This window comes from Bolinopsis microptera, chromosome 11 (genome assembly GCF_026151205.1).
Source record: "Bolinopsis microptera isolate Bmic1 chromosome 11, MBARI_Bmic_1.0, whole genome shotgun sequence".
Taxonomy (NCBI): domain Eukaryota; kingdom Metazoa; phylum Ctenophora; class Tentaculata; order Lobata; family Bolinopsidae; genus Bolinopsis; species Bolinopsis microptera.
The window spans coordinates 18,508,297-18,520,610 of record NC_087082.1 but is presented as its reverse complement, the minus strand read 5'-3'; the positions used below and the strand labels follow the sequence as shown (position 1 = coordinate 18,520,610).

Genomic DNA, 12,314 nt, shown 5'->3' with positions numbered 1-12,314 from the left:
GTCTTTGGTCAAAAATTTATAAAACACTGCATTAATCTTTAGACCTGCACTTTAGGCACTGTATTTTCAGAGAAGGTCAGTGGTTTTCTACAGCTCCTCTTTTGATTTGTTTAACATGGCCATGTCAGCATCGTAGTCATGAGTGTCGAAGAGATGTTTCTCTTCTGCCCAAGGAGATGCAAGCTGTAAACCCGCCTTAATAATAGCGGAATAGCCTGGTTCCATAAAGTGTGCAGAGTAATTAAGACAACAGTTAAAGACCGGAGATCCCTGTATTTCTCCTTGCTCGGTGCCCGAGTTGATGATTATATTAAATCAGCTGACTGCCGACCCCAAAATAAGTCCCTAAAACTTATTTTGAGATCTTTCATCGGAAGATTTTAAAGCGTTGACTCAAATAGTTAAGGTTTTAACTTCTAATTTCACTTACCAAATACAGCGACTGTGTTAGAGCAGCTCACTGCAGTAGACCGGCCCTGTTTCTCTATCTCTACAGAGTAGATGAAGAGTCCTGTTACCGTCAACTTCTCTGTCTGGTAAAGGAGCTTCAGACCCTCCCTGTTACAGTTGGTACTGCACGTCGCGAGAGTTTGAGCTCCTTTAGTCCAGGTTACTTGGTTCCAAGTGGTTTCCTTGTCCAGGGTGGCGGTTAGTGTGACAGATTTACCTACTTTCAGGTACACAGGTACACAGGTCAGTGTTATCACTGAAATTGTGGGGTTTTCAACTTATTAGAGTTAATCGTACTTTTTGAATTCAGATTGTGATCGACTGGAAAAAACGAAGAAATCAACGTTAATTATTGCATCATCTGATTTTTATTGTTCAAGTATCTGAATCATGAGTAGTAGGGAAATGTAAATCCTCACTTTCTTCACAAGATACAGTCCCGTCGAAACCTCGTTCCGGATAACAAATGATGGCGGTGTCTCCCCTTAATGTGAATCCTGAACTGCACTGTACTGTGACAGAGTCTCCAAAGTGGGCAGGGAGAGTACCAGACTTTACCTCTAGATGATCTACATCAGGGAGGGAGTCACAAGTTGTGGGTTTAATCCTGTATTCATCAGAGGCGGTGTCGATGTATTTATCAATACCGTCATCAAAAAATGCCACCTTGCTGACATCTGCTGACCATGCTGATGCACACTCGCTTCTAGAAGATAGCGAAAACTCGAGATCAAGGACTTCAACACCGTTGCAGTGGACTATCAAGTTGGTGGATGTTTTAGTTATGGTCCAGATCTTCTCCTGTTCTAATGGTGTTGCTTCGAAAGGCTGAGTTTGACCGCGTGTGCATTTGCCTACCCAGTAACGGATGGTATCTGAAAATTCGATGTCGAAATATATTTCATATTGTTCAATATCGAGAAGATCTATCGGGTACAAGAGTAGAGACAGATAGTCGCCACTCCCTACAATAGAATCAGTTTTGATCTGTATAGGGTGTTTTTCTAGATCGTAGTCGATAAACTGTTGTCGCACCACACTTTTCCACTCTGGGGACAAAATAAAGATTTATAGTAATTATCATAAAATGCAATATTTAATTGAATATAACTATAAGTGCTATAATATATGTGTTATTTATCTATTGGTTTTTAATGGTCAGTGATTTCAAGCTTACCAACACAGAGAGTAGTTCCAAGCAGAACAACAAAGAATAATCCTCTCTGGAGAGTCATTATTCCCATTGGAATGTTTGATTTCTTCAAATGATAAATCTTTCTTCACTTGGTGATATATTTTAGGTTAAATATTGGATAAAGCGATTTTCGAATTTAATCGTAGCCAACTGTGCATTAATCGCATTGTAATGATCTATCTTGGGATCAGATTATATATAACAGTCACGTTCTTACTATACATCAATAAAGAAATAAATGAATCACCATTTTGCGAGGTAATAATTATTTTAGTCTCTCGAGTCTTGACTCCACTTTAGGGTTCCTGCTAGTATTTATAACTGGTACCACTATTGGCATTGCAAACATAGCAGTAAAACACGATCAATCATAAATCAAAAGATAATCACAGGTATTTGAGTGTTCTGATGAAAACTAAGCCAAATAAGGATAGTGATTAATCACTATATGCGCTCATTATAATATCACCTTAGGATTCAAATGCGACATATTTCTGTAATTTAGTATATTGTGTTAACTAAGACGGATAAAACCGTCATGACTTTGCAACGTTTCTCTGGACGGGATAATACTTAATGTGGTGGGGAAAAAGATAAAACAAATTATATTACAAATGTTTTGACTGGGCTTGCTTACGAGTTGAAGACTGAGAGCTCATAAAAACCATACTCAATGCGAATGAGTAGTAAAGCTTCTAGAATTTTCTATCACAAAACAGAGCGACCAGTGGGCCTAATGGTATCATCCTGCTCGCTGTGTCTATGGTATTAGTTCCCAAAGTGATCACGTGACTGAACTAAGCCTGTTAAAGCAAAGTGTTAGCCAGCCAGCCAATTGTTTTCCAGGACTCTTAATTTCTGGGCCACGTGATGAATCTTGTCACGTGACAGCATAATACAAACCACAAGATCCTGCTATATAACTAGCTAGTTTACCTGAATAATTCATTGGGATTACATGCAATTGCATTCTCTATCTCTTTGTGCTTCATGGACTAAGCGGTCTGACAAGCAGTGTAACTCATTGTTCTGGTAGCCCTGTCCCTCAAAATACAAAAGAACGGCGATCAAAGGAGTCAAGCTGAAGGTTAAACGGTTTGTCCGTGTTATTGGACTTTATGAGCTTCAGTTGTATGCTCCATATTCATTACCACTACGTTGTTGAACTCTTGGCTCATCCTACACCTTGGCGTATGGAATTCGATTAAATGGTCTCTCTGAGCAGATGCAAAAAAGTCAAAGGGTATTCCCTCAACACACAAATATGCAGCAGTAGCAAGCTCAGTGAAACTCGGTTGAAAGTGACAAATCTTCTTTTAGTACACGAAAGTGTGCCAGGATTCTCCAAGGATACAGCTCCATCCAAATTAATGGCGCAAACTAAATCTAACCATTCTCTGGGTTGTTAGTTACAGGCAACAAAAAAAGTTGCATTAAAATTTAAAAAATGGTTCGGTTCTATCACAAATTTCAGTCGAGATAGTGGTGTCAGTAAAATGGTAATAACAAACAGTAATAAACAGTTTGGTTTCATCATACCGATGTTTCACTATCATATTTATAACTGGTACCACTATTGCAAACATAGCAGTAAAACACGATCAATCATAAATCAAAAGATAATCACAGGTATTTGAGAGTTTTGATTAAAACTAAGCCAAATAGGGATAGTGATTAATCCCTATGCGCTCATTATAATATCACCTTAGGATTCAAATGCGAAATATTTCTGTAATTTAGTATATTATGTTAACTAAGGACGGATAAAACCGTCATGACTTTGCAACGTTTCTCTGGATGGGATAATACTTAATGTGGTGGAAAAAGAGAAAACACATTATATTACAAATGTTTTGACTGGGCTTGCTTATATTATTTTTGAGTTGAAGACTATTTATATTAAGAGTTGAAGACTAAGAGCTCATAAAACCATACTCAATGCGAATGAGTAGTAAAGCTTCTAGAATTTTCTATTATTTTTATTTGAAAATTCAATTAATCATTATATATAATTATATAAATCAAGCGTTACATTTCATCCATGCAAAATTACAATGACATATTTTGATATACTAATTGATAAATGGAACTGCAATATAAGTTGCTTAATGTTTGGCCGGATGACAACTAACGAGAAAAATAAACTTGATTGCATAATAATTAATTCGGCTGAACCAACACATAACAAGAGCCACATTAACGTTGGGGCCGTCAGATCACAAAACAGAGCGACCAGTAACCCTAATGGCATTATCCTGATCGCTGTGTCTTTGGTATTAGTTCTCAAAGTTATCACGTGACTCAACTAAGCCTGTTAAAGCAAAGTGTTAGCCGGCCAGCCAATTGCAAACATACAAAGCATGCTTTGCTTGTCCTGAGTCCCCACCCGATAACATTTTAAGTGTGCATCGTTTCCGTGTGACTAATGAGCTAATGAATCGAAAGAAGATTCCTCCTTTCCTCTTGATGGCTCGCAAGAGAAAGTCCATTGTTATAACATTTTATTATACAGAGCAGGTATAAACTGATAAAGGAAGGTAAAGAGCGCATAGACATAGAGGTTGAGAGAAGGTGTTATAAATTGTATATTGTAGATTGTACTCAAAATAAGGACCTATGTAGTATGTATACCCATGACTCATGTCCAAACTAATTCTGATATTCCTTAAATCACGTGCTATTCCTTAAATCACGTGCTATTCCTTAAATCACGTGCTATTCCTGGTCACTGAGTGGCGGGTTTTTTTTCGATTTTGTTGAGGAAAATACTGTTGTAATGCTTATTTAATAAAAATAAGGATGGTTGAAGTTTTACCGAAAATGGACTTGACCCATCAACGAAAATCGCTAATAAAAAACTAACAAATTACAACAATCCAGTGTGTTAGGGAGCCGCTCAAACTGTTTACTAATTGATCTTCCAAGCCTAAGGGGCGCCCTGTTGTTCCCGTGATCATGTATGCAAAAATGTACGACCGAGGTCACGTAATGAAGCCCCTAACTGAACTGCGGGCCTAATTGCCTGTTTTCGATTTAATGAGGTTTACACAACTTTCGAGCAGCTATGTTGAGATAAATGGTGATCGGTTTACTATATGTTATATTATACACTACACATTTAAAGTTAAACATCTGTCAGCCCTTATCCTGTTAGAATTATGTGGAGGATATATCAAATGCGAGAATGCCAAAAGTTTACGACGAGAAAGATTGTACAACTATGATAAGATGTTGGTAATGAGAAATGTAATTATATTAATGCTTTTCATGCAAACAAGTGAAAACGAATCTTTTATGTCATGTATCCATATTCATAAATAATATATAAAGCTGATAATATATATATATAGTCAAAACGCGACAACTATAACGATAACGCTATCCGGCGCAAAATATAAATGTTCGATAATTGTCGCCATCCAGCGCTAGTTGTCGCTATCCAGCGCTATACTAGTTGTCGCCATCCAGCGCTAGTTGTCGCTATCCAGCGCTAGTTGTCGCTGGCTATGCGACACTGTCGCACCCGATAGTTTGTGATGGCCAGCGCAACTGGCCATCGCAGAAAACAGTTCGATAACTAGCGCTGGATAGCGACAACTATCGCTGGATAGCGACAACTAGCGCTGGATAGCGACAACTAGCGCTGTATGGCGACAACTATCGCTGGATAGCGACCACTAGCGCTGGATAGCGACAACTAGCGCTGGATAGCGACAACTAGCGCTGGATGGCGACAATTAGCGCTGGCCAGCGCTAGTTGTCGCTATTATATCCAGCGCAAAATATAAATGTTTGATAAATTTTCGATAATTGTCGCGACAACTAGCGCTGGATATAGTAGCGACAACTAGCGCTGGCCAGCGCTGGCCAGTGCTGGCCAGCGCTAAGCGATAGCCATCGATGGCCAGCGCAAAATGGCTGCGATATTAGTATTACGCTTCAGCTAGCGCTGGCCAGCGCAATGTATCGAAATCATATACTTGCGATATTATTCGTCAGCAAGCGCTGGCCAGCGCAATATAGTTGCGATATTACTCGACACTCGTCAGCTAATAGCTGTCAATTGCAATGCTATTAATGGACAGCTATTATAAATCGATAGCTAGCGCTGGTATGGTTAGTGCTGACTGGCGAAATCTACCCAATTCCAAAATCAAATATATATATATTTACGATATTATTATTAATATTAATCGTCAGCTGACGCTGACCAGCGCAATATATTTGGCTTTGCGATATCACTTGTCAGCTTAACGGGTGATACTCGTAAAATTGAAATTATTCGTTTCAAATCCTTAATTCCAGCTCTGTGTGCGTCGCTATTATATCCAGCGCAAAATATAAATGTTTGATAAATTTTCGATAATTGTCGCGACAACTAGCGCTGGATATAATAGCGACAACTAGCGCTGGCCAGCGCTGGCCAGCGCTAAGCGATAGCCATCGATGGCCAGTGCAAAATGGCTGCGATATTAGTATTACGCTTCAGCTAGCGCTGGCCAGCGCAATGTATCGAAATCATATACTTGCGATATTATTCGTCAGCAAGCGCTGGCCAGCGCAATATAGTTGCGATATTACTCGTCAGCTAATAGCTGTCAATTGCAATGCTATTAATGGACAGCTATTATAAATCGATAGCTAGCGCTGGTATGGTTAGTGCTGACTGGCGAAATCTACCCAATTCCAAAATCAAATATATATATTTACGATATTATTATTAATATTAATCGTCAGCTGACGCTGACCAGCGCAATATATTTGCGATATCACTTGTCAGCTTAACGGGTGATACTCGTAAAATTGAAATTATTCGGTTCAAATCCTTAATTCCAGCTCTGTGTGCGTCTTGGTACTCATGGTAGATTATAAACCTACAATCGTCAGCTAGCGTTGGCTGACGAGTAATATCGCAAATATGAGTTTTTTATATTTTGCGCTGGCTAGCGCTGACTAGCGCTGGCTCAGGCTAGCTTTCGCTGGCCAGCGCTAGTTATCCGTATCGAACTGTTTTCTGCGATGGCCAGTTGCGCTGGCTATCACAAACTATCGGGTGCGACAGTGTCGCATAGCCAGCGACAACTAGCGATGGATAGCGACAACTAGCGCTGGATCACTGGATGGCGACAACTAGCGCTGGATAGCGACGCGACAATTATCGAACATTTATATTTTGCGCTGGATAGCGTTATCCAGCGCTGGATCTCTGGATAGCGACAACTAGCGCTGGCTAGCGCTAGTTGTCGCCATCCAGCGCTAGTTGTCGCGTTTTGACTATCGGCATCGCAAAAGAACCCAATAATTTTTTTGGAAACAATTAAAAATCTTTTATGACTGTTAAATATCAATTATCACATAATTTGAAATAAATTTAAAAATGACAAACTTCTTCATTTCTACATCATACTAAGGTAGTGTACTTTTAGATGCATTGATATTACCGGAAATTACCGGTGATATATACAAGTTTGCAGCTAAATAGTATAACATATAAGATATTAATATTTCATATTAGCAATCAATTGATAGTATTAAAAAACAATTTCAGTTGCTCCAAAATGCGTGAACGTAAATTTTGAGATGATACAATAATAATTGAATTTGAAGATAGGAAAATTAAAGTTATAAAATCTGTATTCTTTAATTGCTAGGGTCCGGGTCCATACAAAATCTTTTATGAGTAACTCGGCCACTTAGATTCTTTCTGGCCGCTGCAGTTTGCAGCATATTGGCAAGTTGGGTATCTTCCGACCGATATCTCTTCGTTGATCCTGTGACCAGAGCGACCGTGTGTTCCACTGACTGGGTGTGACAGGGAATACTACAACTTAGTGGAGTATTTATTATATCATCCAACTCCACAGAGCTTAGTTGTCTGATTAAAGGAGGGGCAGTGATCGGCTCCCAGGATCCCAGCTTGGTCTTAAACATAAGCCGTTTCGGGGGTTTCATCATTGATACGCTTCGGTCAGCATGACGCAAAGGTAGGAACCGTCCTTGAGAATCGAGTGGTATCTCTGGTTTTTTGACTACCTGAAGTGGAAAAATTTGAAAAGCTTGTAAAGTTATTTTCTAGCTGTCGGTAGGACGAGCCATATTATGAGCACATGACAGTTTCCATAACCTTATCGGTATGAGTTTGACTTTTCAGAGAACAGTGTATTAATTTAGACCCTCCGCTAGAAAGTCTATTTATAAATCTGATTCAACTTGCTAACTTGGAGTTTGAAATTTTTGGACAGTAGAAATCATAAATTGTATTTATTCACTGTTAAACTCAATATAACCGACAAAATTTACCTGGTAAACCGACACAAACATATCGATAAAGCTTTTGCAATCAAAGTTAATCTGAGGTGAGATGTACTGTCTTATCTTTTTGGGTAGTCGAGACCCAGATTCTGTTTCGATGTAGCGGTCGTAGGCTTCTGAAGCACGGATATACTTCACGATAGAGATACCCCTCTGACGTATCACTCCTTTCTCATCCGCTGAAGAAACCGAAAGTTAAAACGATGATAGTTTATATCATATTAACACAAAATAAGCACGTCTAGCAAAAATATCGCAATGTAGCAGAAGGGTCAGATTAATTTATACTCATATACTGGCCTATCAAACTAACCTAGCATCGCCAAGATGACGCTCTCAGGATGGGCCATGAAAGCGTTTTGCTGAATCGATTCATATACGATTTTCTTCTCCTCCGGTTGACAGTTCTCCCTTGCTAACCTTATTTCGTCAAATATATGCACGGCTGCATCTGTCAACTTGGGCTTTAGCTTTATATTGGCAAATACCTGAACGCATAATATTAATAATCTAATGATAATTTTTCGCACTGTTAATATTATAATTATAAACACTGCAGGATTGTGCAATATTAACTAGGTATAATTAGGCTAATAGTAATTAGAAATGTTCAGAAATTCATCAAGAGAGTGCAAAAAATTAGTGTACCCTATACCTAGTCTCACCTTATAATATACATGGACGATGAAATTCGCCATCCTTTCCAAAATCTCTGCGCAATGGGAGTTATAGGAGGAACTGGTCATGTAGAGACGGAGTATCCTGGTTCCCAGGGTAATCCATCTCGCAGTTGAGCAGTTTCCGATTTTGTTGTTGACAAATCTGTCAATTTTCCCGTTAACAAATCGGAAAGGCCGGCCAGTGTCAATAGCTATACAATACTTGTACATGAGTACACTATCGTTGGACATTTTATTGAGCACCTGAAAGAAATTAATATGTCTATCATCATCATTAAAGTATCTTCTTACTTATACCTATGTTATGTTTTGGAAAGTACAATGATTACCTACAATGCCTCGTAAGATGCTTCGGAGTTAATTGTGCGAACGGTTTTAAGCACCTAATAGTTCTTTGTTTTGAACAGCTGTAATCTTTATCCTAACATTAACAAACATGCATAAGAATCTTACATCTGTTTATCGGTTAAAACGTACAATATGATAATTTCTAACCGTACCTCTTCAGGGATGCGTGGAAAATTGCAGCTTATCTTTTTGTACGTAGTTACTTCAGGAAGATTGTCAGACATTATAAGGTCTCCGATCGGTCCTCCAAACGAACCAGGAGCTGCGAATAAATAATGTTACAAATCCCGATTCACTACGGTTATTTCCGCAGTAAATCAAGGTTTTACATTAATTAAAAAGTGAGAGGCTGCTTGAGTTTCTTTGTTCATCTGAACACTGAAAATTATTAAGTGGCTCGGAGAATTGCATTATTATTATTTTGTTATCGCTGATTTAGACAAATAAAAACATTTTTGTTCAATTACCCGTGAAAGTCCCACCATAGAATACAAATAGTTTCCGTAATGGTAGCTCAACCTGGTGCAATAGACAAAGTGATCTCTGTAATTCTCGTTTCAGCATCATTTCCAGTTCTCGGAACGCTCCTCCTTGCGTTGTAAATTTGTATCATCAATCATCAAACTATTTTATTATAATAGAAAACGTGTATAATTATTTGTTGCCGAAAATGACAAACCTTCGGTTTTTATATACTAGACCTACACATTTTATTTTCGAGGGTCAAAGTACCGTTGGTGGGGACGAATAGTATGAGGGAATATAGATTACAAATCATATATTATTAATATAGAGATCTTCGCAACGAACTTACTTTATAACCAGAGTTAACATTGGTGTTGTCACCGCCAATAGTAGACCAGTATGTTAGATCAATACCACGCTGTTTAGCATATTCAAGTAATCCGACTGCTATTCCGACTCCTGAATTGGACGTTTTTGTTTAATCAAATGCAGCTGCGATCAGCTTTTTATATCATAAAAATTGCAAATACTCCTGTTTAAAGTAAAATATACGATGGCACAATTAGAACGAACTATTTTATTTCGATACACGACTACCAATGTTATAATTCGCGGTATTCAAATTTTTTAATCATTTACCAGTCGACGCCTCTGGTACAAAGAATCCAAGAGGAGAGTCACCGGGCTGTTCGACCACTGAGTAATGTGAAACTGTCTTCTTAACTTGTCGTAAAACACCGTCCTTTGAACGCTCACAGATCACTGTGTCCCTGTCATCTTTAGCATCAAAGAATATTGCTGAAATTATTAGTGTTATCCTCAAATTTTCAGCAGACGACGCCACCCACGATTAAATATGGTTTTTGTAAATATTTATTTTTAGGAAATAATGTAAAATATATCATACGTTAAGAATCGTATATTACTTTAAAGTGAAGTATCATATTTAGATAACATTAACAAGTAAACTAACCCACGGGTTTCCGATTAGATAGCTCATCGATTCTCTTCACGCCATCCCGCTTGATTGTGCTTTCTAGCTTGGACCTCGGTACTACATACCGTTGTTTTAGCTTTCCATTTTTGAAAAGTTCCTCGCAGAAACTGGTGAGGAGTCGGGCCTGAGTTTCCTTACCAGTATCAGCCCTAGCTATTTCACCAGCCATGCCATCAAGATTGCAATCTAGATACGTCGACACTGTGACTTTTGCTGGTTTAAAATCAACGTCCTTGGCATCTCTAGGATCGGAAAAACTTTGCTGGCTTGACGAATCTTCGCTTAGATTGACACCAGACTCTTTATAAAAATATGCAACTTACTTAGCAATATCAGGTGCAAATCTATGAACTTTGGAATTTTCTGTGACATCGTAGACGGCAAGTAGGTCGACAGCAACAGGACGGTAGAACTCAAAAATCGAATTTTTTCTACATTTACCAACGCTGGCTTCTTCAACGAGAAAAAGTAAATGTGATAACACATGACGCAGCAGAGTTGGCCGACAAGAGGAAGTTAAACGTTCTGGTTTTACAAGATCTTCAAGTTTCATGGTGAGCAAATGGCTCGCAAATTCATAAAATTGGTAAAAATACTATCCACGATGTTTTTATATGATTATTGAATATTGAGGTTAATTGTGGCTGTGCATGGGGAGGTGTGGATTTTGTGCACATAAACCCAATTTTGTTCCAGAACATTGGAACTTCGGTGGCAGTTACTAAGTATTTAAGTATTTACCTTGTACCATGTGTTAAACGTTTCTATTGTTAAAAGTGTCTATAATTGAGCACTGTTGCCTCATGAGTTTTGGTAATTATAATAACGATGGCATCTGATACAATACAATACCTCATGAGTCATAATGTCTATAATGATGTCTAATAAGCTTCGGGGCAATTTCAGTTCAACTTGTTTCGAAAATATTTGTTCAAGTGACCACAAGTTACGGAAATACACCATCCTCTTGGGTGAATAAATGGATGACCGACAACTAAACCCAATTGAACCTAGTTCCTAGTCCTATGCAGTTAACAGCTTAATTGGGTGACCAATCATCTCAAATCCCAAAACGACAACTGAACCCAGGCCAAATCACAACCAGGAGGTCACCGGGACATGATTTCAGGCCTGACCGGGACCGGGATACAAAATGTGACTTGACCGGGACTGGGACCAGGACTGAGATCCGCTGAGATTATCAATATACCGGGACCGGGACCGGGACCGGGACCGGGACCTGGACCGGGACCGGGACCGGGATAGCTCAAAATTGCCAATCCCGGTACCGGGATTCTCGGTACCGGGAATTCCGGTCGATTACTGGTTAATTCATGATCATAATTTATTACTAAAACTTGTTTAGCAATTTTAAACATTGTTGTGTTTGGCTCAGAGGATGTTTAAAGATGAAATTCACAATGAATGAAAGGAAAAACTTAAAATCACAGTGAATGAAATTATGTAAAAGATCCCGGTCAAAATCCCTGCAAATTTGAGTGATTGACCGGGACCGGGACCGGGACCAAGAATCCCGAATTAACCGGGACCGGGATCATAAATAAATAAATCAGCATTTGACCGGGACCAGGACCGGGATAGCTCAAAATTGCCAATCCCGGTACCGGGATTCCCGGAACCGGAATCCCGGTCACCTCCTGATCACAACTGCACCGAAATCGGAAATACGACAACTCAACCCAACGATCGTATTTTCAGGTTCTCCTCCTTCGCAGAGGACTGTGGTCATTATCACTATAGGATAGATCATGGCCACTGTAAGCTAGCAAACTGATAGCTGAGTGCTGACACGTGTCGTGAAATAACTGCAATAATCGAACTCGGCTTGTATTAATTACTCGGCTTG

At 39.0% G+C, this 12,314-nt stretch overlaps 2 protein-coding genes across 2 annotated transcripts in view; both read right to left on the bottom strand.

Annotated features, from left to right (window-relative positions):
* The window catches only part of LOC134823189 (polyunsaturated fatty acid 5-lipoxygenase-like), a 1,185,970-nt gene that overhangs the window by 218,780 nt on the left and 954,876 nt on the right, over positions 1–12,314 (bottom strand). The window lies entirely within an intron of this gene.
* LOC134823433 (uncharacterized) lies at positions 6,924–9,428 on the bottom strand. Its single transcript, XM_063834892.1, has 5 exons — positions 9,138–9,428; positions 8,623–8,880; positions 8,271–8,445; positions 7,946–8,136; positions 6,924–7,678 (listed from the first exon to the last, which is right to left on the bottom strand). The coding sequence occupies exons 1-5, from the start codon at positions 9,207–9,209 to the stop codon at positions 7,286–7,288; spliced, it is 1,089 nt and encodes a 362-aa protein (XP_063690962.1). The 5' UTR covers positions 9,210–9,428; the 3' UTR covers positions 6,924–7,285.